This window comes from Nicotiana tomentosiformis, chromosome 1 (genome assembly GCF_000390325.3).
Source record: "Nicotiana tomentosiformis chromosome 1, ASM39032v3, whole genome shotgun sequence".
NCBI lineage: Eukaryota > Viridiplantae > Streptophyta > Magnoliopsida > Solanales > Solanaceae > Nicotiana > Nicotiana tomentosiformis.
In genome coordinates this window covers 40,850,583-40,875,594 of record NC_090812.1, presented here as the reverse complement: position 1 = coordinate 40,875,594, position 25,012 = coordinate 40,850,583, and the positions used below count along the sequence as shown (strand labels likewise).

Below are 25,012 nucleotides of genomic sequence, written 5' to 3'. Positions count from 1 at the left end.
TTGAACTCAAACGCAATCTCAATCTCAAACTCAAAACTCTATCAATATTTGTACTGTTCTTTAGCAAGATGAAAATTTACTACACGTGCATTAAAGGAGTTGTACTTGTAGCATACTGTTCCAGATGTGTATGTAGATGAAAATTTCCCCAGCATTAACAGGAAAGCACCCCTCCCCCCCCCCCCCCCCCAAAAAAAAAAAAAGAGTAGAAAGAGAAACCCCTCAGTAAAGCTTCCGTCTTCCTCCTTAACTCAACTATTAACCCCACCCACCCACCATTTTCTCCCTCCTTCTCTCTCTAAACCCTTACTAACTTTCTCTCTCTACACTCTTCTTCCTCGTTGGATCTGCAAGTACAATATCTATACCTACTTCAATTCCCATTCATCAATCAAACCCGGATTCAATAATCCCAATTTCTGCCCAATTTGTTGAGGCGGAAAAAGTGGTTAATATTTATTGATTGTTTGATTGTATTATTATTATTATGAGAGTACCTTGTTGTTCAGTTTGTCAGAATAGGTATGACGAGGAGGAGCGTTGCCCTTTACTGCTCCAATGCGGTCATGGATTTTGCAGGGAGTGTCTTTCTAGAATGTTCTCTGCTTCGCCGGATACTAGCTTATCGTGCCCCAGGTGTCGCCACGTGTCCCTTGTGGGCAACTCCGTTACTGCCCTAAAGAAGAACTACGCGATCCTCGCTTTAATCCGCGACTCCAGTTCCAGGTACTCAAGCGATGATGAAGAGGATGAAGAAGAGGGGGGTTTCAATGAGAATGGTGATGATAATGAAGAGAACGATTCGAGAAGGAGACATGGGGCCCGTGCTGCGTCGAGCTCTGGCTGTGGGGGTGGGAGGATAGAGGTGGGTGCTCATCAGGAAGTTAGGTTGATTTGGAGGATAGGTGGTGAGTCCAAGAGGCATGGAGTAGAGATGTGGGCAGCAACTGTTTCTGGTAGTGGTGGTGGTGGTGGGGGCCGGTGTAGGCATAAAGTGGCGGTGAAGAAAGTGGGAGTTGGAGAGGAAATGGATGTGGTGTGGGTTCAAGAGAAGTTGGAGAAGTTGAGGCGGGAGTCTATGTGGTGTAGAAATGTGTGTGCTTTTCATGGTGTCTCCAAATTAGAAAGAAGCTTGTGCTTGATTATGGATAGGTGTAAAGGATCTGTACAGACCGAGATGCAGCGCAACGAAGGCCGTCTCACTCTTGAGCAAATTCTGAGGTATAATGTTTGATTTTTCGATAGAGGGTTACTCCTGTTTCCATTTGATTCATTACCTTGCTGATTATGTTGTTCCAAAATTTGGAGGTTTAGTAGAGAATTGAAAAAGAAACAGGAATTTATGAGTAATTCGAACTCTAAAATTATGTGAGAACTTTTGCATCCTTAATTTATCACATGTGCTTTACAATGCTCGTCAAAAGCGGAAATGTTATCATCTCTTGCATTTGATGTTTCATATGCCCAAACTTTGATGAGATACATGAAATTGTGGAGATACTAACAAGAACGGGAAAAATAGTAGCATTACCTCCTGATTTGTAAGAAAAACTCATCTCAGAGAATGACATTTTGAGAAATTAGGAACTAGCTTTCAGTAAACGCTACTCCAAGAAAAAAGAAAAAAGAAAAAAAAACATTATTAAAACAACAACAATAACTACACCTAAATCCCACGCAAGTTAGGGTCAGTATATGAATCCTCAATTCCTCACTGACCATGATTCTCCGTTAAACTCATCTCAAGCCAATAGTAAACAAACTAAAAATAAAAGAAAAAGCACTAGATTTTCTGTATATTTTTATTGGCATATAACTCTCTGACAAGACTAAAAGACAACTAGGAAGTATAGGACCTAAAATAAATGTACTAACATGACTAAAACATATTCCAAATTAATCGATTTTTTCTTTTTGATGATGGTGGTGTCCGGGACAACTTGCACGCACCTCTCCTAACCGGGTCCCTGCAACCTCCCACCAACACAGGTACGAGGTAACGGCTTAGACATATGGGAAGAAATAACCTACCTAGTATTTTTATATTGCCTATATTGATCTTTTTCCTCCATTTGTGCCATCTTGGAAGCAAAAAAAAAAAAATAATAATAAAAAAAAATAAATATATATATATATATATATGGCGACGACAATTAGTTGAAAATATATTAAACATTATTATATTTATTGTTTTCTTAATTTGGATTAACAAAGATACAAGTTCGCTATATGAGATCATTCTGTCTATACTTATAAAAAAACAAACAAAAAACAAATCATTCTGCCTATTGGCAGAATAAATCAAATGAGCTAAAACTACCACGATAGAAAGCTGTACTAACATAGACAAAGTGGAAATGGCGGGTTGAACTGCAATATCCACTATCAAGGTGTAAAAGCAATGAACTATCTGTAAGCAGAATGGAAGAGAGAGGGCCGAGTCTAAGGCCTTATTTGTTTGCACTTAACGGAGGTCTTAATCTTAATTATTCAGATCTTAGACATTAAGTACGTTTATTTTTAAAGTCTGAATCTTAATTATTCAGATCTTAATCATTAAGTGTGTTTTTTTTTTTTTACTTCACAACCACTTAATGGGTCTGAATAGGTCTGTATGATTAAGATCTATAACAGAGACTTAATTTCATTAAGATGCTATCACATATTCATTATTAACTGCCGCCACCGGCTACCATTATCAACTACCACCATGCCGCCACCACCACCATACTCAACCACCACCACCACCACCATCACCATACTCAACCACCACCACCACTACCACACCGTCACCCTCAATCATAGCCGCCACCATTATCGACCATCACCCCTCACTATCCCCACCACTCCGACCACCATCATTCTCACCCATAATCAACACTCATCCACCTCAACTACCACAACTAACCACCCCATAACCATCAACAACCACAGCCGGCACCGCCCATCATTATAACCTACCACCACCCGCCCACCACCTTCCTCAATCACAATTACTACCACCACCCGTCATTATTAACTATCACCACCCACCACCACCATCCTCAATCATAATTGCCACCACTACCAATCACTACTAGCTACTAGCATGAACCACCATTATCAACCAAAACTACCACCAACCACAACCTCTAGTCGGCATTCACCCGTTAGCCATCACCACCAACAACTATCATATTTTAAAAAACTATATATTTTATTGATAGAATATTAGATTAGTTAGTATTTCATTTGAATTTTATGTTTATTAATTTTCAAATAAAGATAAATTTTATACATTCAGATGTTAAAAATCAAACAGTCTTAATTTTAGTATTCAGATCTTAATACACATCTTAATATATTCAGATGTCTTAATCTTATTCAGATGTTTTAATCTTAATACACATCTTGATATTCAGATGTGTATTAAGATTCAGACGTCTTAATCTTAAAAAAAACAAATGAGGCCTAAGTATCCTAGGTGTCTATCTTTTGATTTTAAATGAAGAAGTAAAAGAGAACTAACTTGTAGTGCGTGACAAACTTTAAACAACTAAAACTTTTTTCACTTAGATAATTCAATAGTTCAAGACCACATTATTTGCTAGACTTCTTGGAAAAATTTTTGGAAAAAGAAATTTTTCATGCTTATATTAGCATTACTAGACTAACAACAACAACAATGCAGCATGTATATTTTTGTGGAGGTTGATCCCAGCATGTATTTGGTGGACAATATGGTTGGAGAGAAATTCAAGGTGCTTTGAAGATAGAGCTAACACTGAACAGAAGATCAAGATGAATTGTATATTTTTGTTTCACTTTTGGTGTAAAGAAGCTCTGGTAGAGGATGTAGAGTTTATAGTGGATATTATTGGGTCTTTGTAACTACCACAAGTCTGGGTTGCTTTTTCGAGGGTCTTGTAACTATCTTTAACCTATCTTTAACCTTTAGCATAATCTTTATGCTAAAGGTTTTTCTACTTAATTATAAAACTTGTTACCTTCTCAAAAAAAACAACAACAACAACAATGCTTCAGGCCCAAATATGTTGGGTCGACTATATGATTCCTCAATGACTGTTTCTCCAATTAAAATTCATCTCGGGCCAGCATTATATAAAATAAAAATAAAAATAAAAATAGATAGGTAATGGTGGTGCTCGGTCCAGTATGCACACAGTCGACTAATCACTGGGCACGTGCTACTGCTACCTCCAATTAGCACATCTATAACATAGGTATTGGGTAACAATGCCCGCCAAAGTTTAGTTAGATGGAAGAAAACACTAAATCACCTAGTGTTTTTCCTTGTCTTTGGTGGGATTAGGACCATCCCTGGACTTCCATGGCTTTTCCCACTTTAATGACCATTAGGCCATACAAAGATGCTTATATTTGTTTTGATACATAATAAGTTCATTGATATAATGGGGAAGAAAACCCCGATATTCAAGTTTGTACACAAAAAAGTAGTGAACCGACACCAAGACATTGTTCTCCATAAATCACACCGAGTCATCCATGCTAGTTGGGACCTCGTGGGTGCACCAAAAGATCACCAAAACCAAAACATTTGTCCTAGTTAGTGCAACAGTATTCTCCATCTTCATAAAAGCTCTCATATTTTTCTTTCCATAGTGTCCACATTAGCTCCGAAGGAGCTACATCCCATGGTCGACGTCTTTTCTTTTTCCTTCGTCTGAATGCCCAGCTGGACATAACATCTTTCATCGCAGCTGGCGTAACCCAATGAATACCAAAGTGATTCACTGCTGTCCACTATAACTGGCTCGCTGTCTGAGAGTGTATTAGTTGGTGATTCACTTCCCCTGAGATGCTGATATGTCGACAGTTTAATCAGGTTTTTTGCACTAATGACGGGTTTGTTGTACTCGATACTGTTGGTAATACAGCATTCATATCACCAGTCCTCTTCTTTTTATGCTGTCAAAATAGCGTCTTAAAGTGCAAGAAATCTTGATAGTTCGCTTGTGTATTAGTTGATACTTCATTATGAAGCTTGATCTTCACACTGCATGGTGCATTTCTTCTGTCTCATCAAACAATATCAGCATAAGCCTGTTTGTTAGCCGTAGAAGCATAAAGGTTTGGGAAAGGTTCTATATAGAAGGTGCAAGACCCAGCCGACAAGTTTTTTGAAGCTTTTGTATGAAATGCGATTGACAAACTCAACTATAATTGACAATTCTTTTCTGCACTTCTATTGCGTGGGAGCTCTGGAAGCTTTTCTATATAAGCTAAGCCAGTCACCAGTGTTCCCCAATTAAATTATGATCATTTACATCCTCAATAAATGAAAGGGTAAAACAATAAGGAAATGAATTTGGTTAGCCATTTCAGATTTTTAGTGCTTGAATCAACTTTTCGAACTGTAAAATTTATCAAAATTCTAGCTTACAGATGCCCTAGAGAGTCAGCAAGAGTTCAATTCCCAACCAGTGCTTCCCTTCTCCATCTCCTTTTCCTCTTCCCTGGGCTCCTCATTGCTTGTAAAGTTGTACTAAGAAAAGAGTCCAGTTTACAGATGTACATGCAATTGATCTAGCCACTTTTTTATGTGTAGTCTGTTTGAGATAGTGCCTTTAGCATTTCACGTATCTCCTAGCGTTGATATATTATCCCATCTTAAATGCAGATATGGAGCAGACATTGCACGTGGGGTGGCTGAGCTTCATGCAGCTGGTATTGTCTGCATGAATATTAAGCCGTCCAATCTTCTTTTAGATGAAAATGGTCATGCTGTGGTCTCTGATTATGGACTTCCAGCAATTCTAAAGAAGCCTGCCTGTAGGAAAGCTAGATTGGAGTGTGAGTCCTCAATAACCCATTCATGCATGGATTGTACAATGCTTAGCCCAAACTACACTGCTCCAGAAGCATGGGAGCCTGTAAAGAAATCAATTAATCTTTTCTGGGATGGTGCCATTGGTATATCTCCGGAATCAGATGCCTGGAGCTTTGGTTGTACATTGGTGGAAATGTGCACTGGTTCTATTCCGTAAGTGACTGAACTTAACTTCTTCAATGTGTCACTTCTACCACGTTTTAGCGTATAAGTTATTCTACTCCATGTGATGATTTATTTAGAGAACCCTTTGTCATTCTTATGCAGATGGGCTGGCTTAAATGCAGAAGAAATTTATCGGGCTGTTATAAAGGCAAGGAGACAACCTCCTCAATATGCAAGTGTAGTGGGTGTTGGAATACCGCCAGAGTTGTGGAAGATGATTGGTGAGTGTCTGCAGTTCAAGTCTTCCAAGAGACCAACTTTTAGTTCAATGTTAGCCACATTTCTTCGCCACTTGCAAGAGATCCCTCGCAGCCCTCCTGCCAGCCCTGATAAGTAAGAACATTTAGCTAAGCTGATATTTTGTAACAGGATTGTCATATGAACATGGTTAGCTGTTGAAAGGTAGCATTTAACACTTGATTATCTTGCTTCTTAAGCTGCAGCAGTGCTCTTTGTGTTCCTTATTCTGATTGTTAAAGATTAATGTTTTACAGTTGCTTTTGAGTTTAATCATTGTCCGTTCAGATAAATGTTGCTTATTATCTGTAAAAATGCAGTAACTTGCAGTACTTGGGAACGAATGGTGTAGTGCCATCTGCTGCGTATCAGTTGGAGGTTTCTCTTGATGATCCCAGTCTTCTACACAGACTCATTTCTGAAGGCAATGTAAATGGAGTTCGGTAAGTCTTAATGTGTTTTTCAAGTTGTAGGTATCATATTTTGCAAAATCATCAAAGAGACTACCAGAAATGTGAAAGGAACATTTTCATAACTCAAACAAAAGAAAAAAAAGGAGAAGAAGAAAAAAAGATTCAGGTCATCAAGTTTTTTTCTATTTGGAAGGGAATTTACAGAAGTTACTTGTGCTTAATGCACATATCCCTTAAAGAAGTTTTAGGAACATTATTCGCTATATCTCTTTTTGCAACTTCTGGCAGTTCTCCTAAAAATTATGTTTCCTGTATACTTCATCTCTTTTACTCATCTGGACGCAGAGACTTGCTAGCGAAGACTATTTCAGGACAAAGTATTAGCTCTTTCTGTTCTCTACTGGAGGCGCAAAATGCTGATGGGCAAACTGCTCTCCACCTTGCTTGTAGACGAGGAAGTGTTGAACTTGTTGAGGCCATTCTGGAATACACGCAGGCAAATGTGGATGTCCTAGACAAAGATGGTGATCCACCCCTTGTGTTTGCTCTCGCTGCTGGATCACCTGAATGTGTTCGTGCTCTTATCAGGAGGCATGCCAATGTGAGATCTAGACTGAGAGAGGGGCTTGGTCCGTCCGTTGCTCATGTCTGTGCATACCATGGCCAACCAGATTGCATGCGTGTAGGTCTCTTGTCCTTCTATGTGTATGTTGAGAAAGATGTTAGGCTGAAACTGAAATGTGGAGGAACAAATGGAAAGTCAAGCTACTAAAGAGATGAGATTAAAATAGAGAGATAAGATGAAAATGCAATTTTAGGTTAAAAAAGTAAACTAAAAGGCTTTCCTAGAGATGACGGTTCGATTTCTTATTCGTCCTCTTGTCCTTCCCCTACTCTGCCCCAAATCCTTCTGCTATAAGAAGTAGAACAAAACAAAATCCAAGTGGTTCTATAGTCCAATTTGAGATTTATAGTTGTTCACTGGTAAAAGCTCCTACTTTACATTTCAGGTCTCCAAGGTTTGTCCTTGGTAGGCCTTTCTATTCTCTCTTCAGTAACCCCCTAAAAAAAAAACGAAATAGAAATAGCATGTTTAGGATGATGTTTTGTTTATCACTCTTTTGGATAGATATCTTTGTTAGCTCTTTGTATCTTTTGGTTGTTACTTGTTATGTTAGTACCTATCTTCCTTTTTATGTTTCATTGCAACAGGAATTATTACTGGCTGGGGCTGATCCAAATGCAGTTGATGATGAAGGTGAATCGGTGCTTCATCGAGCTGTTGCTAAGAAATATACGGACTGTGCCAAGGTCATACTGGAAAATGGAGGCTGTAAATCAATGGCTATCTTGAACTCCAAAAATTTGACGTAAGTTCAAATATGATTCTTATTCATTCCTCGAAATATTTTTGGAAATAAAATTCTAGTAGGGGAACCCTATAGGCGTGGAAAAAATTAAGAAAAAAATTAGGATAGAGAAAAGTGCAAAAGAAATCTAATATGAAATCACAGGAAAACAAGATGAAAAGAGAATCTTGGTGGTTCTCAGAGTTTCAAAATTAAAGTGCGAGTTTCTTATCTCGTGTAAAGAATACTTCTAAATGATAGTGACTCCATACTTGACATCATAGAATCCCTGTAAGTTTTTACTGTAGGGAGATTCTTATCTTTTTTGTTGTTTCTTGGAGTATGTATATTTTGTCACTTTTTTTTTGGGAATGATAACATTGTGTTCATCATGTACTGGCAACAGTATTTACAAGCTACAGCCCTTGTGTACTTTACAAGGCTTCCAAAAATTGCAAAATAGATTCAGCATCTACTACAGAAAACTCTTTACACCAAAAGTGAAGATCTAAAATGTATTTTGTCATGTTTAACTGCACAATCTTTGTGCTGTTCTTTATAAAATGTTATCATTCTAAAAAAAGTACTACTTTCTAAATTTGTGTATCCCAATGAGTAGAGTATAGCTTGCTAAATTCTTTTAGGTTATTTCCCCTTTAAGACTCTCAAGTCAGTAAGATTTATTAATTCATTCAAATATGAAGATCTATAGGAAGGGTATTCATAAAGAAAAGAGCTTGCTTTTGACTGAAATTCCTTTACTTCATCAAAAATAATTCATGAAGAAAAGACTCGAAGTTTACTAGGAAAAGCGTGGCTTTGACTTATGGTGTCTTAGATGGAAACCAAATTGAGCTTGTGGCATCTTTAAGTTAAAGAACGGTGCTTGAAAAAAATTGTTGGAGCTGAGTTATCATATTAAAACTATTTTAAGGAATTTGATGCGACCCCTTCTATGTACTTAGAAGGTGCTTTATAATTTACTTACTGTGTTCTAGTGTCACTATCATGTCTTAATTGTATTATTTATATTAGGGGGTCATGTATATTGTACTTGAGAGAATTAAGTCTTACTCATTGAAACAAAACAGAGAGTTAGTTATTAAATATCTCTTTTGATGTGTTTCACTTTTTTATTTACTCAAATTTGTCAAAATTGCAGTAATTTTGAATTTCCAAAGAGAACAGTTGGGATAATAGTAATAAGAAGATTAATTATGTGGCTAACGGGTTTAGTCTGGGATGATCACAATGATAATAGGTTATTTGGATTTTGGTAATCTTGCAGCCTTTTCAGGTGCATCCAAAGAAGTTTACCATTGGCAATTGTTCTTTTAATCTGCTGCTTTTACTTTAGTTGTTAATAATTTGGCTTTTTAATCAGCAATGGAGGAAAATTGGCTGCTTGTGAAGGATGATGCTTGAGCATGTTTGGCCTTATATTTTCTTTGATCTCCTCCCCTCTCTTTCACACGTGGTGCATATTTTGTGTCTTGCCTTCTACAGGCCACTGCACTTGTGCATTGTGACTTGGAATGTTGCTGTTGTCAAGAAGTGGGTGGAACTTGCACCTATTGAAGAGATCGCTGATGCTATTGATATTCCAAGTCCTGTTGGTACTGCACTGTGCATGGCAGCAGCCTTAAAGAAAGATCGTGAGGCAGGTGAGTATGACACTCTTTTTACAGGGATGAACATAAATGTAGTTGTTTTTACAAGATATAGCAGTTGATAGTACCTCTTTTTTACTTCCTTTTTACTAGCTGTACCTGTTCTTGTTTTCTTGTTACCAGTAATCTTGCCTACTTTTTGTAGAGGGAAGAGAACTGGTACGTTTAATTTTAGCTGCTGGAGCAGATCCAGCTGCACAAGACACACAGCATTTTCGAACTGCTTTGCACACTGCTGCTATGATAAACGATGTTGAGTTGGTCAAGGTAGGCTGATATGTACTTGAGTTTGACCAGTGCTATTTTGGAGAAAAAATATGCAAATCTTAGGTTGTATGTCCAAGTCGTGCTTCGGCCGGCCAGTAACACTCTTTTTATCATCAGTTCGGTTGTGTCTCATTTTTCGCTGATCTCATGTTAGTCTTCAGGACACTACCCTCTAATGATATTGGTTAGCTCTCTTGCTTTCCATCGATATAGATAAGGAGGGATATCAAAGTTTTTTTGATCGAATAGATGGGGTCATTACTATAAGGATCGAAACTTGATAGTTAACACATCATTAAAAAAAACAAGGATTGAAGGTAATTTTAGACATGATTTCATGTCACTCAACTTAAGCTTGCTTTCTACTTGTCAGAAAAAACTTAAAGCTTGCTTCCAGCTTAAACTCGTCGAGCAGCTTTTTAATCGACGAGTTAGCTGGGGGAGAGTTCATGCAGGATGAAGATTCTTAATCTTGTTTTGATAGATCAATGATATATAAAATAATCTATACCTTCCCATTCAAAAAGTGACATATAAAAGAATAGGTGCAAAAGTAATTTGATTTTCCTATTCTGTTATGCCCCCACTTATTCGAAAACATGCATGTCTTCATGTCCTTGTCAGCGGGTGCACGCCTATGCTGCCAAGTGACTAGTTTCGTAGTTCTGCACAGTAGTCAAGCGGAGGTTCTCTTTTTGGTTGTAATACTTTTTAAACCATCATTATTTTTATTGTCTCATGAACTTTCAACTTTTCTTTAGATCATCCTCGATGCTGGAGTTGATGTAAACATCAAGAATGTGAATAATACAATACCTCTTCATGTGGCATTGAATAGAGGTGCAAAATCATGTGTCGGATTGCTTTTGTCTGCTGGGGCAAATTGTAATTTCCAGGTCCGTACTAATCACTTTTTGTTTCTATCACTTGATACAAATATGTGAATTCGGTCTTTTGACAGCTAATTTCTGAAAACTTTCCGATTATCTTTTGTGGTCGTCATATTTTTGATCGCTAGAGCACCTAGTATATATGATATTTTCTTCTGGTCTTAATATAATAGACTAATCTAGCAGATTTCCGTAAAGAGTTCAGTTCTTACGCATCTGTTGTTAAGAGTGATTTTTTGGGTTGGAAATAATAGATGATTAGAGTTCTATGCATCCTGCTTTCGTGGAACAAGATGTGTTGAATGTAATGCAAGACAATAAAAATCAGTAAGTATTTAGAAGAGATATTAACTGTAAATCATAATCATATATCATATTTTTTATTTGATAAGGATAATCGTGTAATAATGGTAGTACTAACTGTTAATTTGTTTTATTATTGGAAAGAAACCCAAAAACTCTACACAAGCTCAAGTGCAGGGGTTTGTATTTTTTCGCCTTTTTCGCGTTAATTTACTGAATGTATGTGATATGTATGCTTTGTTAGAAGTCTTCAGCGCCCTGCAAGTATAAAAGGACTGACTTTTGCTTTCTGCATATCTGCACCATCAGGTGCTGTTATCATAAAAAATACATTACTTGTTAAGGAAAAAAGATCAAATGTTAAAATACTACTACAACAACAACAACAACAACCACCACCCAGTAAAATCCCACAAGTAGGGTCTGGGGAGGGTAGAGTGTACGCAGTCTTACCCCTACCCCAGAGGAGTAGATGCTGTTTCTGATAGACCCTTGGCTCAAGAAGACGAAAATAGACAATAGATCAGTAACAACAACAGAAGTCAGAAAAATATTATCAGCATCGTAAGAGACAGAAAATAAATGGACAAGCAATAACAATAACCAGTAATAATGCCACAGTACTATAAAAAAAAATAAATAGTGTGGGCATAACATAAACCATTAGCAGTCCAAGACAACACACTAACCAACTAGCCCCACCCCCGGAACAAAGAAGAAAAACGCTCGACTGCCTCCTAACCCTCAACCCTAATACTCGACCTCCACACCTTCCTATCAAGAGCCATGTCCTCGGAAGCGCCATGTCCTACCTGATCACCTCACCCGAATACTTCTTAGGCCACCCTCAACCTCTTCTCATACCTGCCAAAGCCAACCGCTCACATCTCCTAACCGGGGCATCTAGGCTTCTCCTCCGCACGTGCCTGAACCATCTAAGCCTCGTTTCCCGCATCTTGTCGTCCATGGGAAGCCACACCCACCTTCTCCCGAATATCTTCATTCCTAATCTTACCCAGCCTAGTATGCCCGCACATCCATCTTAACATCCTCATTTCTGCTACTTTCATCTTCTGGATATGTGAATTCTTGACTGGCCAACACTCAGCCCCATACAATATGGCCGGTCTAACCACCGCTCTATAGAACCTATCTTTAAGTTTCAGTGGCACATTCTTGTCGCACAAGACTCCAGATGCTAACCTACATTTCATACACCCCACCCCTATACGGTGCGGGGCATCCTCGTCGATCTCCCCACCCCCCTGGATGATTGACCCAAGATACTTGAAACTTACTCTCTTGGGGATGACTTGTGAGTCAAAGCCTCACGTCCATGCCCGCTTCCCCCGTCACATTGCTGAACTTGCACTCAGATATTTTGTCTTAGTCGTACTCAACTTGAAACCTTTAGACTCAAGGACCTGTCTCCAAACCTCCAGCCTTTCGTTAAAGCCGCCTCGCGACTCATCAATCAGAACTATATTATCATCGAACAACATACACCATGGCACATCTCCTTGAATATGGTGTGTTAGTGCATCCATCGCTAGGGCAAATAAAAACGGGCTGAGCGCAGATCCTTGGTGTAACCCCATAACAACCGGAAAATGCTCTGAGTAGCCTCCCACAGTCCTAACCCGAGTCTTAGCCCCATCAAATGTTAATGTGGAATTTATTTATTCATTTGGAGCTTCTCAATTCATTTACTTTTTGCATTATGAAAAGTGTATAGGTAAAGGTGTGTGAATAAGGAAGGGAATTAACTCTGAAGTGAGATGTGGCTATGCAGACATACTTCTAGTCTCATATTGTTTTGAAAAATATTCCTTTGCTTCATTCCCGATGTCTAAATAGAATCCTTAGGTTGTATCAGCGTTTAGGATTGCAGGAACCAAGGTCCAGAACACAGAAATCTAAGAGAAGCTTGTCTGTTGCAACTTTGCTGGACTTTGATAACTACAAAGTGTGAGGTCTAAGAGATTGGATGTGCAAATCCTCAGCAGATACGGCCCAAACTTGAGACTTTTCTGAATTTTGTAGTTTATGATGGTCTTGGAATTTTTTTGCATAGGTTCCTACTCAAACTAGAATGAGCCTGAAGGAAAATGTACTTTTGCAAATTATTTTGTGAGGCTCGTAACCCTATGTGGGCACCTCAATGAAAATTAGTGTCAAACATTATGGTCATGGCTCTGTATTTGATTTGCTCATGACGTATTAGTTTGCTTTTCAATGCTTATTGATATTTGTAAGTTTATTTCTTATATTCCTCTTTGAGCTAATTTTGTATTTCTCGCTGATATCAGGATGATGAAGGTGATAATGCTTTCCATGTAGCAGCATTCTCTGCCAATATGATACGTGAAAATCTTGATTGGATTGTAATTATGCTCAGGTATCCAGATGCTGCTATTGAAGTTAGGAATCACAGGCAAGTTCCAATTAGCCGTATGGTTCCTTTCTATGGGTTATGCTATCATGGGGACGACTTGTATCTACTTATCAAAAAACACTCTTGTATCTGAGCTTGGCATTAACTTCATCAAACAATGTCTATTGTTGCAGCGGCAAAACTTTATGTGACTATTTGGAGACTCTGCCTCGTGAATGGATTTCAGAAGATTTGATAGAGGCACTTAGGGAGAAGGGGGTCCATTTATCTCCCACAGTGTGAGCAGAAGATTTTTTTGTTGCTAATTTTTGTCGAATAATATTTGTAAATATGCTTGTTGATTGTGCTTGAGGTTTTGAAGAGCTGCATGTTCATATGCTATACAGATATGACGTAGGAGACTGGGTGAAATATAAGAGAAGCATTGTGACCCCAACTTATGGGTGGCAAGGTGCAAGACATAAGAGTGTTGGTTTTGTGCAAAATGTCCTTGACAAAGACAATCTTGTTGTGTCCTTTTGTTCTGGGGAAGCTCAAGTATTAGTAGATGAAGTTGTAAAAGTGATTCCATTAGACAGAGGGCAACACGTGAAGCTCAAGCCAGATGTCAAAGAACCAAGGTTTGACTTAAATAAAAACTGTTATCCCGCCGTATTTATAACAGGGTTATGCGCTTCTTCTTATGTCCTTTTTGCTCTTAGTGCACATAGAAATACCTTATTTCTATAGGAAATTGTGAGTCAAACAAGCACTGTAAGAATCAATCCATCCGAAACAGGAAGCTTAGGGCGGAACCTTTTTCCTTAACAATTTCCATTTCCATTCCCTTATCCCACTACCTTCCTGCTTTAACATCAAGCTATAACAACTCTCGACTGTGAAAACACCATCATTACTGGCCAGTCAGATCTGTGAGTTCCTACTATTGGCATCTAGGATTTGCTGTTTCCAAAAAGTTCAATAGCTACCAACTTCCCCAATCTCCCACCATTAAAAACATCCTCTAAAATGCAGCTGCCAACCAGAGTCAGAAATTATATCAGCAATACAACTTTATTTATAGCTATGCTGTACAAAGTATGCAAATTTATCCCTCAGCTTGCCCTCTTTCACCCACTTATCTAACCAAAATCTAATTCCCCACCCCCACCCCCACCCAAAAAAAACCAGGCCTTAAGTAGGGGTGTTCGTCGGTTGGTACGGTATTTAGTCATTTCGGTTCGGTATTTTCGTTATTCGGTTTCTTAAAAGGTTATACCAATACCATACCTAATTACATTCAGTATGGTTCTGCTTTTATCCTTTTAGTTTCGATTTATTCGGTCCGGTGATTTCGGTTTATTCGGGTTGAATATTAACTAGTGCATAGAGCCATAGACTATAATTTTTTAATTAAAGTACTCAATGAAAACGTTCTATGCTCACCTGACTGTTGATAAAATTTTTGTCCAAAACCATCAAGTATGAACTAAGAGAAAAAAGGCATAAAGGAATACATTTGATCATTGGAAATATCATGCTACTTGCTTAGAGTTAACTATTGAAATTAGAGAACACAACAACGACTAATCCAACACATGCAACAACAATACAAGAGTAACGGAGTAAAAAATACCCTAAAACTATTGAAATATTATGTTAAACTGCTTGGCAACCTGGAGAGTAAGAATTAGAATCTGTATCCTACCTTGTTCCTCTATTTTCCTAAAGAAGTACATGGACTTTACTGCCAACCTCAACATGAATGCCAAAGAAAAGTATTGTGTAACTTAGTATGTTAATCAATAATATGTGTAATGTGTAATTTAGTATATATTTCGGTACGGTATCGGTATTTCGATATTACTTTTTTAAATACCAAATACTATACCTAATACCAAATTATTTTAAAAACTTAAACCAAATGCCATACCAAATACCAAATATCACATACCAAAATTTTCGGTTTCGGTACGGTAATTCGGTATTTACCATATTATGCACAGCCCTAGCCTTAAGCATGATGTTCCTCTGGAACTGCTCCCCATATTAGGAGGATTAAACAGGATAGTGCGGCTCTTAAATACAGCATAGATAAACAAAAAATGTATTAGTTATAAGATTAGTCAAGTTTCCTGTCCCGTAGTTTTGTCTTGCCAATTTCTGCTTACAAGGTTTAAGTTGAAAATTTTCAAGCTGACTCAGGAATGCATTAGCATTTTTGAGAAGCTAATTGTAACTAGCTTTGCTTTTGCTACAGATTTGGTTGGCGCGGCCATGCCCATGATAGCATAGGAACTGTTTTATGTGTTGATGAGGATGGGGTGCTTCGTGTTGGGTTTCCTGGAGCATCTAGAGGGTGGAAAGCTGATCCTGCGGAAATGGAACGTGTGGAGGAATTTAAGGTTGGAGATTGGGTTCGGATTCGTCCTACACTCACAACAGCTAAACATGGATTTGGATCTGCAACGCCAGGAAGCATTGGTGTAGTGTACTGTATCAAGCCCGACAGTAGTCTGATGGTGGAACTAAGCTATCTTCCTCATCCATGGCATTGTGAACCAGAAGAGGTTGAACCTGTTGAGCCATTCAGAGTAAGACAAACAACTTCACTGATGTCTGATAGTTCATTACTCCCCTCTGTTTCATTTTATATGAAATGTCATGTCATGTTTAAGACCGCATTCCACAAGTTCTAACGGTACTATGCTGAAAGTCCTTTTTTCTTAAACTCCAGTGTCCAGTCAAGTACTACCATACTAAATGAAACAGAGAGATTACCTTTTTCAGAATTCCTTATCCTGTCCATTGGTTAAATTCTACATTCTGTACCTTTTCACAGATTGCTGATAGGGTCTGTGTGAAGCGCACTGTCGCAGAGCCAAGATATGCTTGGGGTGGTGAAACACATCATAGTGTAGGAAAAATAATTGATATAGAGGCTGATGGTCTGTTGATCATCGAAATCCCCAATCGACCAATCCCGTGGCAGGCAGATCCTTCTGACATGGAGAAGCTGGAGGATTTCAAGGTAATACTTGTAATTGATCAATATTTTGTTGTATAATGAGGATGCTAGCTGATGTTGTTGGTAATTAGGAGCTTTCGTTCTGTTTTGGGGGTTGTGGAAATGAGAATGGAAGAAAAAAAGTTAAGTGTGAAATATAAACAGCGTGTTGGTAGCGTTCTCAAACAACTTTGTTTGTTCTGTGCACATTAACAGGTAGGTGACTGGGTAAGGGTAAAAGCTTCAGTTCCCTCACCAAAATATGGTTGGGAGGATATCACGAGGAACAGCGTAGGTATAATACACAGTTTGGAAGAAGATGGTGATGTTGGCATTGCTTTTTGCTTCCGGGGCAAGCCTTTCTCTTGTTCAGTGACAGATGTGGAGAAGGTGCCACCTTTTGAAGTTGGACAAGAAATTCATGTTTTGCCATCCGTTTCTCAGCCTCGACTTGGATGGTCCAGTGAGACACCAGCAACGGTTGGAAAGATTGTGAGAATTGACATGGATAGTGCTCTAAACGTAAGCATGCTTTGCTTGTATCACTTAAAATTTGGTGGAAAGAATCTATTGACCTTATAAGTAGGCATAAAATATAGTGAAGGTTGAATTGACTTCCAATTCATTAGTTATTATTTTTAATGAATTGCTTCAAACCTTTGACCTTTGATGCTTTCTAGGTTAAGGTTGCTGGGAGAGACAGTTTGTGGAAGGTTTCTCCTGGAGACGCAGAAAGGCTTTCAGGATTTGAAGTAGGTGATTGGGTACATTCTAAACCAAGCCTGGGAACTAGACCCAGTTATGATTGGTATAGCATTGGGAAAGAAAGTCTAGCGGTTGTGCATAGTGTTCAAGACACTGGTTATTTAGAGCTTGCATGCTGTTTTCGTAAAGGACGACTGATGACTCATTACACTGACGTTGAAAAGGTTTCTGGATTTCGAATTGGGCAGCATGTTAGGTTTAGGGCTGGGCTGGTAGAACCAAGATGGGGCTGGAGAGGCACTAATCCAGATTCTCGAGGTGTTATAACTGGTGTTAATGCTGATGGAGAAGTTAGGGTTGCATTTTTTGGTTTGCAGTGTCTCTGGAAAGCAGATCCTGCAGACCTTGAGATAGAGCCAACATTTGAAGTCGGAGAGTGGGTCAAGTTGAGAGAGATTGCAAGCGGTTGGAAATCTGTAGGGCCAGGTAGCATTGGAGTTGTGCAAGGAATGAGTTATGAAGGAGATAAGTGGGATGGTAATATCTTTGTCGCCTTTTGTGGAGAGCAGGACCAATGGGTGGGATATTGCAGCCATCTTGAGAGAGTGAATAAGCTCTTAGTTGGTCAGCGTGTTAGAGTAAGAAACTCTGTGAAGCAGCCAAGGTTTGGGTGGTCAAATCACAGTCATGCAAGTGTTGGAAATATATCAGCAATTGATGCAGATGGCAAATTAAGAATCTACACACCAGCAGGCTCGAAATCTTGGATGCTTGATCCTTCAGAAGTAGACCTTGTTGAGGAAGAGGAAATCCAAGTTGGTGATTGGGTCAGGGTTAAGGAGAATGTGTCTAACCCAACACACCAGTGGGGGGATGTCTGTCATTCTAGTATGGGGGTCGTGCACCGCATAGAAGATGGTGATCTTTGGGTTTCATTCTGCTTTATGGATAGGCTATGGCTCTGCAAGGCCTCGGAAATGGAAAGAATTAGAGCATTTAAAATTGGGGACAAGGTGAAGATCAGAGATGGGCTGATGGCACCTAGGTGGGGATGGGGGATGGAGACTCATGCGAGTAGAGGTGAGGTTGTTGGAGTAGATGCTAATGGGAAGCTAAGAATCAAATTTCAATGGAGAGAAGGGCGTCCATGGATTGGAGACCCTGCTGATATTATTCTTGATGAGCGCAATGATCAGTGAAGCATTTGTCTTTTTACTTCTCCTATCACTAGATAGCGAGCAGGGCAACCCCTTAGCCTCTTTTATATATAAATGGGAGGCAGTCAATGTGCTGGGTGTGCGATGGCGTTAGATTAGAGGCTGCCCCAGGGCAGTTGACAGCCATGAAGACGGATGTACCCAGAGTAGACGGGATGATAGAGAGAGGGGTAAAAAGTTACAAAGAAGTTGGGATGGATTTGGGGTCATTGCTGAATTTAGACAGATGTGGTCATCGTTGGGGTCCGCATTGGGGATTTTTCTGCATAATGTTTCCTTTAGCTGCATTAACAGGAAAATGTTTGTTTTATATTCTGTACAAATCACAAGGAAATTTTTGGGTCTCATAGCTTTCAAACATAGTTCACTTACACTAGATTTGAACATTTCTCTCCTCTATCTTGTCATTTAAAAAAAATGCTGAGGCCACTGCTCATAATTTTGTAAAATTTTATTTAGCCGTTTGAATAGAGAAGCATGTGAATTTAATGCCTTTCCTCTTATATTGTTGAACTTAAGAGTATATGATTGGGTCTCCAAGAATCCTTCCTTCATGTTCGGAGTTTTATGAAATGTCTGTCCAAACTTGTGAAACGAAAGGACAAATCTATAGGTACCTAAATTATAGAGATAGAAAATATGTTTTTCCCAAAGCTAGAATTATTTATGCACGGTATTAAATCCAAATTATTTGTTCATGACTATGGTTGAAATGTTCATTGCATATAATATAAATTCAGAATCTAACTAGAAACTCCTTCAACCGAATGCTGAGTATAATTCAAGATCAAACCTTAAATCAAAATCAAAGACCAGCTAGCTAGCCTTTGAGAACATCCGTGAAGAGTAAAGAACAGTGTGTTTCAATTTAGAGAGCTTGTAAATACTCATTTCTATTTTAACATCAGATAATGCATTTTGTTGCACTACTTGTTCTAATTGCGTTACAACTGCTAGGCAGATACCAAACTTGAGCTCCAGTAAAGAGGATGGCATGCACAGTTCCACTAATGAATTATTCATCACAAATCATTATTGATGATGTCCCGCATCATTTGTATTGGGATGAGTCCTTCGGTTCTAATAGCATCCTTATTTGGATCGGGACTTATGAAATACAACGTTGGTAGTCCTCGAACCTGAGAAATGATTATTTCAGTTAGCAGAATATGTGATGAGAACAAGGAGTTAGAGTGACGGGGGAGAAAACACATCTTTTTCTTCATAATTGGTATTAGTATTGAAATAGAACAAATTTTGAGTGGGTTGTACCTGCATATCACGTGCAAATTCGTATTCATCATCTGTGTCCACTTTCACAATAAGTGCATTGCTTTCATACTCTACAGCAAGCTGTCAGATGAAATTGGAATTATACAAAAGAATAATTTTGCAAAGCAAGAAGCATATGTCTCAAATCAGTAATGCCATTATTCTCTCCTTATTAGTAGAAAGATCAACTCTAATAACAAAGACCTCTGAGCTATATAGAGATGCACGCATAAATATCTGAATTTGCAAAATCTTTCTAGCCAATGATTTCATAATTTTTTGGGGGATAAGTGGAAAATATTTCATAATAATGACACCAAGATTGTGCCAAAAGTACTTATATTTGGTTTTGTGTCTCTTTCTCACAACCATCCAACTGACTAGCCCAACTACACATGCATAAGGTGAGACTCTCTTATACACCAAAAGTATACCTGACTTTAAAAAAGATCTTTTGATACTTTCTGCATCTCCTATTGTTTTCAAAGATATCAGCTAAACTTGAATTAGATTGCAGGATCTCCAATCTTGCAATCACATAAACAGAGGGGAGTTTACTCTTGCTAATTCCAATTCAAGAGGATAAACTCAATAAAAGCTACAAGTAAGTGAATCCTTTGATTGCAATTTGTGACATGCTATTTATTTTAGGCTTTCAGGCGCAGTCCTCTGAGAAATTACGCACTATAACAAAATGTTAAGGTTAACACCAATCTTCTTTCGAATACAAAAGTAGGTAAAATTTACTAGACAGCAGACCATAACTTCGTTGTTTATAGCTTCTCAACTTAAAATGTTTCAATGTACAACCTTTTAATTCTAAAGAAGTTTGCAACAAGAATAGTTATTCTTTAGCTGATAGTTCTCTTTTACTGCATAGAAGCACTCATCCATTTAACACAAACCCTCTGCTCATAGAGATTTTTATCACTCCACATATTAATACTAGCTAGATAATGGACGATTTGCACCACCATCAATGTGACACAGTTAAATAAGCAACTAGGAAAAGTGAATATATCACTAACATCTCAATATGCACTTTGTCTACTATTCTACTTATATTCATTTTTATCAGAGAAACCATGAACTCTTAAGAAAAGGTCAACACAAGTTTTTTTCCCAAGCAAGTGAAAGCTATGGTAGCTTGACGATAAAACAACTATCATAATCACCTGAGAGTTATCTCTATCTTTTCAATAATTGAGTGTAGGCACTTAGAATTGTGCAGATTCGACTTGATATATTTTCAAATATACCATAACAATGAGTGTAAGGTTTCCCTAGAGTTCAGAAGGATAGCCTACCAGGATTGACAAATGGTGATTATTCCAAAGTTATCTGGTCTAACTTACATACACTATTGACTTTGATAGAAAAATGTCCACTCCATTAAATTAGACCACTTCAAACCCACACCCTCGCTTCTTCCACTCTAAGACCAAAGATGTTTTTGTCCTCATATATGAGGTTTAGATAAACGAAAACTTGTACATTCCATGTAAAGATATCTAGTCCATTTGAACTATGGTACAATCCTCTAGAGCATTCATTCCAACAATCCCAACTTTGAACTAATTATAGCATCTGTAGCAGTAACTAAAAAAAGCTTAAGACATTGTCGTATGAAATCCAAACCAACCATTTCAAGTTCTTGAGCCATCAAAATACAAGGACCACACCATGTGGCATAGAAGTCAATAATCAGTGGCACATTCCGTTCTCCCTTTATCAGTTCTTGAATATCTTTTGCAGACACCTTCTTCTGCAATCCCAAAACAATAAAAAATAAAAGAAATGGAATTAGCATTGTTACATAGTTATGTTCATTAGAAACAAAAGAATTAAAAGAATTCACAATACTTTGTTAAAAGAATTTACAAATAGAAATGATTTTAAAACAACTTTTTTATCCAGTGTTACAGAACCTTATCCGCAATGTTCTGTACAAGAAAGCACGCACATATTTCCAACTCTCCAAATTCATATGAAATTTTCTAAAGGTTCCCAGCAGAAGAATAAAACCCAATAACCGAATTTGGAAATATTAAAATAAAATTAAGAAGCTAAAGAAATTGAACGAAAAAAGAAAAAGAAAAAAGAAGGAAAATATACCACAAGATAATCCTCTCTGACATATTTGCCAGCTGCTACAGCTGGGGTTTTGCAAATGGATTTTCTTGAAAGGGTTTGAGTAGACAGTGGAGAGCGCCTAGGAGTTGGACAAGTGTATGAGAAGAGTGAATATTTAAGCTGATTAGAGGAGAAGTGACAAGCTGAAGTTTGGGGTGGCGGAGCCGAAGGGTGAAAAGAGAGGGTCGCAGATTGCATTCTTAACTCTCTTTATCTGCTCTGCCTCACTCACTACTCTCTGTGTTTGTTTAGGAACGACTGTGTTAGGGGTTTAAGGAGGAGTCTGTGAAAGGAGCAAAGAATTATCCAAAATCCGACTATATAGTAAGTAGTAATTCTTTTGAAAAATTAAATTCCATTCTTATGGATTGGGCCTTCTCATAAGGAAAATATCACCAAGTACACATATTATCATTCTTAGGAATGCTATTTAGAGATTAACCAATACTTATTAATTTTTTGAAATTAAAAATTAAAAATTTTAATTTCAAGACAATTCAGAACATTTTTATCCGAAAATTTGAATTGAAAAACTAAATTCGGAACGCACTTGCTAATTCTTAAATAGCAGTCCTTTAGAGTGACTACCCGGTGTCGTTTCTACATGTTAAATGGTATTTACACTCATATATAAGAGTTTGAATAATTACATCATTTAGAGGGTCTAATTAAACCACCATATTCACTCGTCCATACTTACAGTGTGGTACTATAATGATTGAATGTGATAAAAAGGGACAAGGTAAATCTATAGTCATATGGATGGAAGTTGTCTAAAATAACATTCAAGCTCTCTAAGCTTAATGTGAACTTAACTAACAACAATATATAATAGAAGTAAAAAAAATTCATATAATAACAACAACAACCTAGTAGAATTCCACTAGTGGGTTTTGGGAAGGGTAGAGTGTACGTAGACTTTACCCCTACCCGGAGGAATAAAGAGGTTATTTCCGGGAGACCATCGGCTCAATAGAAGAGACAATAATATCAGAAAAGAACAAAAGAATATATCTGTAACAATACACAACATGGACGGCCTAACCCTCTCCCGAATATCTTCATTCTTAATCTTATCCAGCCTATTGCGTCCGCACATCCATTTCAACATCCTCATTTCGGCTACTTTCATCTTCTGGATATATGAATTCTTGACTGGCCAACACTCAGCTCCACACAACATGGACGGCCTAATCACCGCTCTATAGAACTTACCTTTAAGTTTCGGTAGCACATTATTATCACACAGAACTCCAGACACTAACCGCCATTTCATCCACCCCACCCCAATACGGTGCGTGACATCTTCGTCGATCTCCCCATCTCCCTGGATAATCGATCCTAGGTACTTAAAACTTTCTCTCCTGGGGATGACTTGTGAGTCGAGCCTCACTTTCACGTCCTCTTCCCCCGTCACGCAGTTGAACTTACACTCCAGATATTCCGTCTTAGTCCTACTCAACTTGAAACTTTTGGACTACAAGACCTGCCTCCATACCTCCAATCTCTCGTTAAGCCGCCTCGCATCTCATTAATCAGAACTATATCATCAGCGAACAACATACACCATAGTATTTCCCCTTGAATATGGTGTGTTATGGTGTCCATCGCCAGGTCAAATAAGAATGGGTTGAGCGCAGATCCTTGGTGTAACCTTATAACCACCAAAAAAAGCTCAGAGTAACCTCCCATTGTCCTAACCCGAGTCTTAGCTCCATCATACATATCCTTTATTGCTCTAATGTAAGCTACCCGCACATCTTTCACCTCCAGGCATCTCTAAAGCACGTCCCTAGGGACCTTGTCATGCCCCTTCTTTAGGTCAATAAATACCATGTGTAAATCCCTCTTCCTATCCCTGTACGGTTCTACCAACCTCATGATAAGGTGGAGAACTTCCTTAGTAGAACGGCACGGCATGAACTCGAACTGGTTTTCTGATATAGACACTACTTTCCTTACCCTTCCTTCCACCACCCTCTCCCAAACTTTCATGGTATGACTTAGTAACTTGATGACCCTATAGTAGTTACAATTGTGGATATCACCTTTGTTCTTGTACATCAGAATTATCGTACTCCATCTCCACTCATTTGGCATCCTCTCCGTCCTGAAAATAATATTAAACAGCCCAGTCAGCCACTCCAAGCTTGCTCTATCCACATACCTCTAAAATTCTACTGGAATATCATCTAGTCCGGTCACTTTGGCCCGACTCATGTTATGCATAGCTCCCACGACATCCTCAACCTTAATACGCCTACAGTACCTAAAGTCTCGGTAACTCTTAGAGTGCCCCAATTCCCCAAGCACGATGTTATCGTCCCCCTCTTCATTAAGAAGTTTATGAAAGTATGCGTGCCATTTTTGCTTAATCTGGGTCTCTTCAATTAATGTCACGACCCAAAATATGACTAGTCGTAATGGCACCTAACCCAATCCGCTAGGTAAGCCAATTAACCACCAACCAATTTCAATAATAATTTATAAAGCAATTAAGTAATGAAAAGTCTTAATCTTATACATTCCCCAAAAACTAGTAGTACAAATCATGAGCTTCTAAGAATAGAGTTTACAAAGCTGATATGAAGTAAATACACCTTCTGTTTGAAAAGTACATAAACAGAGTTCTTATAAATCTAAGGCTACCATGAACAAGAGGCAACTACAATAGGAACGCAGGTACATCCTCAAATCCGGCAACCATCGAGTACAGCAACAACAACAACCAACATCTGCACACAATGTGCAGAAGTGTAGTATCAGTACAATTGTCCCCATGTACTGAGTAAGTAACAAACCTAACCTTAGGTTGAAAGCAGTGACGAGCTGGAACATAGGTCGGGTCCAATACCAATAACCAATAGCAGTTCATAACAACGTAGGGCATATAAATAAGAAAGCAATTCATAAATAAAATGCTCAGATTTATCACAATTTCCCGAAAATAGTTTTCAAGAATAACAGTGAAAACCCAAATCCTTTACCGAAATTGTCGAAAAGTATGAGATAATTTGAAAACTGTAAATCTTTCCAAATATCTTTTCCAAAAATAAGTAAGATGTTTCATTTCCTTTCCAGATAGCAAGTGTGAAATACCTCTCTATGCTCACATATCAATGTGTGTAAAAGTCATAAATGATGTGATACCGTACATCA

At 38.2% G+C, this 25,012-nt stretch overlaps 2 protein-coding genes across 2 annotated transcripts; one reads left to right on the top strand and one right to left on the bottom strand.

Annotated features, from left to right (window-relative positions):
- The first annotated feature begins 222 nt into the window (after positions 1–222).
- LOC104090263 (E3 ubiquitin-protein ligase KEG) lies at positions 223–18,937 on the top strand. Its single transcript, XM_009595325.4, has 16 exons — positions 223–1,221; positions 5,642–6,004; positions 6,119–6,349; positions 6,574–6,696; positions 7,012–7,348; positions 7,879–8,036; positions 9,522–9,679; positions 9,831–9,952; positions 10,714–10,848; positions 13,455–13,579; positions 13,714–13,818; positions 13,927–14,160; positions 15,780–16,113; positions 16,362–16,550; positions 16,743–17,048; positions 17,207–18,937. Exons 1-16 carry the CDS (start codon positions 488–490, stop codon positions 18,428–18,430), a joined length of 4,878 nt encoding a protein of 1,625 aa, XP_009593620.1. The 5' UTR covers positions 223–487; the 3' UTR covers positions 18,431–18,937.
- A 269-nt stretch (positions 18,938–19,206) lies between these two features.
- Positions 19,207–22,181, bottom strand: LOC104090262 (thioredoxin-like protein CITRX1, chloroplastic). The gene is made up of 4 exons (XM_009595324.4): positions 21,836–22,181; positions 21,363–21,485; positions 19,721–19,801; positions 19,207–19,587 (listed from the first exon to the last, which is right to left on the bottom strand). The coding sequence occupies exons 1-4, from the start codon at positions 22,049–22,051 to the stop codon at positions 19,471–19,473; spliced, it is 537 nt and encodes a 178-aa protein (XP_009593619.1). The 5' UTR covers positions 22,052–22,181; the 3' UTR covers positions 19,207–19,470.
- Between the last annotated feature and the right edge of the window lie 2,831 nt (positions 22,182–25,012).

Bases quoted from the DNA above. Each gene is read 5' to 3' on its own strand.
- LOC104090262 (XM_009595324.4), bottom strand. From the start codon at position 22,051: ATGCAATCTGCGACCCTCTCTTTTCACCCTTCGGCTCCGCCACCCCAA. The intron at 19,802-21,362 runs GTTGGTTTGGAT...TTCATCTGACAG, and splicing joins TGGCTCAAGAACTTGAAATG to CTTGCTGTAGAGTATGAAAG. The intron at 19,588-19,720 runs GTACAACCCACT...ATCATTTCTCAG, and splicing joins AATTTGCACGTGATATGCAG to GTTCGAGGACTACCAACGTT.
- LOC104090263 (XM_009595325.4), top strand. From the start codon at position 488: ATGAGAGTACCTTGTTGTTCAGTTTGTCAGAATAGGTATGACGAGGAG. The intron at 6,697-7,011 runs GTAAGTCTTAAT...ATCTGGACGCAG, and splicing joins GGCAATGTAAATGGAGTTCG to AGACTTGCTAGCGAAGACTA. The intron at 14,161-15,779 runs GTTTGACTTAAA...CTTTTGCTACAG, and splicing joins CCAGATGTCAAAGAACCAAG to ATTTGGTTGGCGCGGCCATG.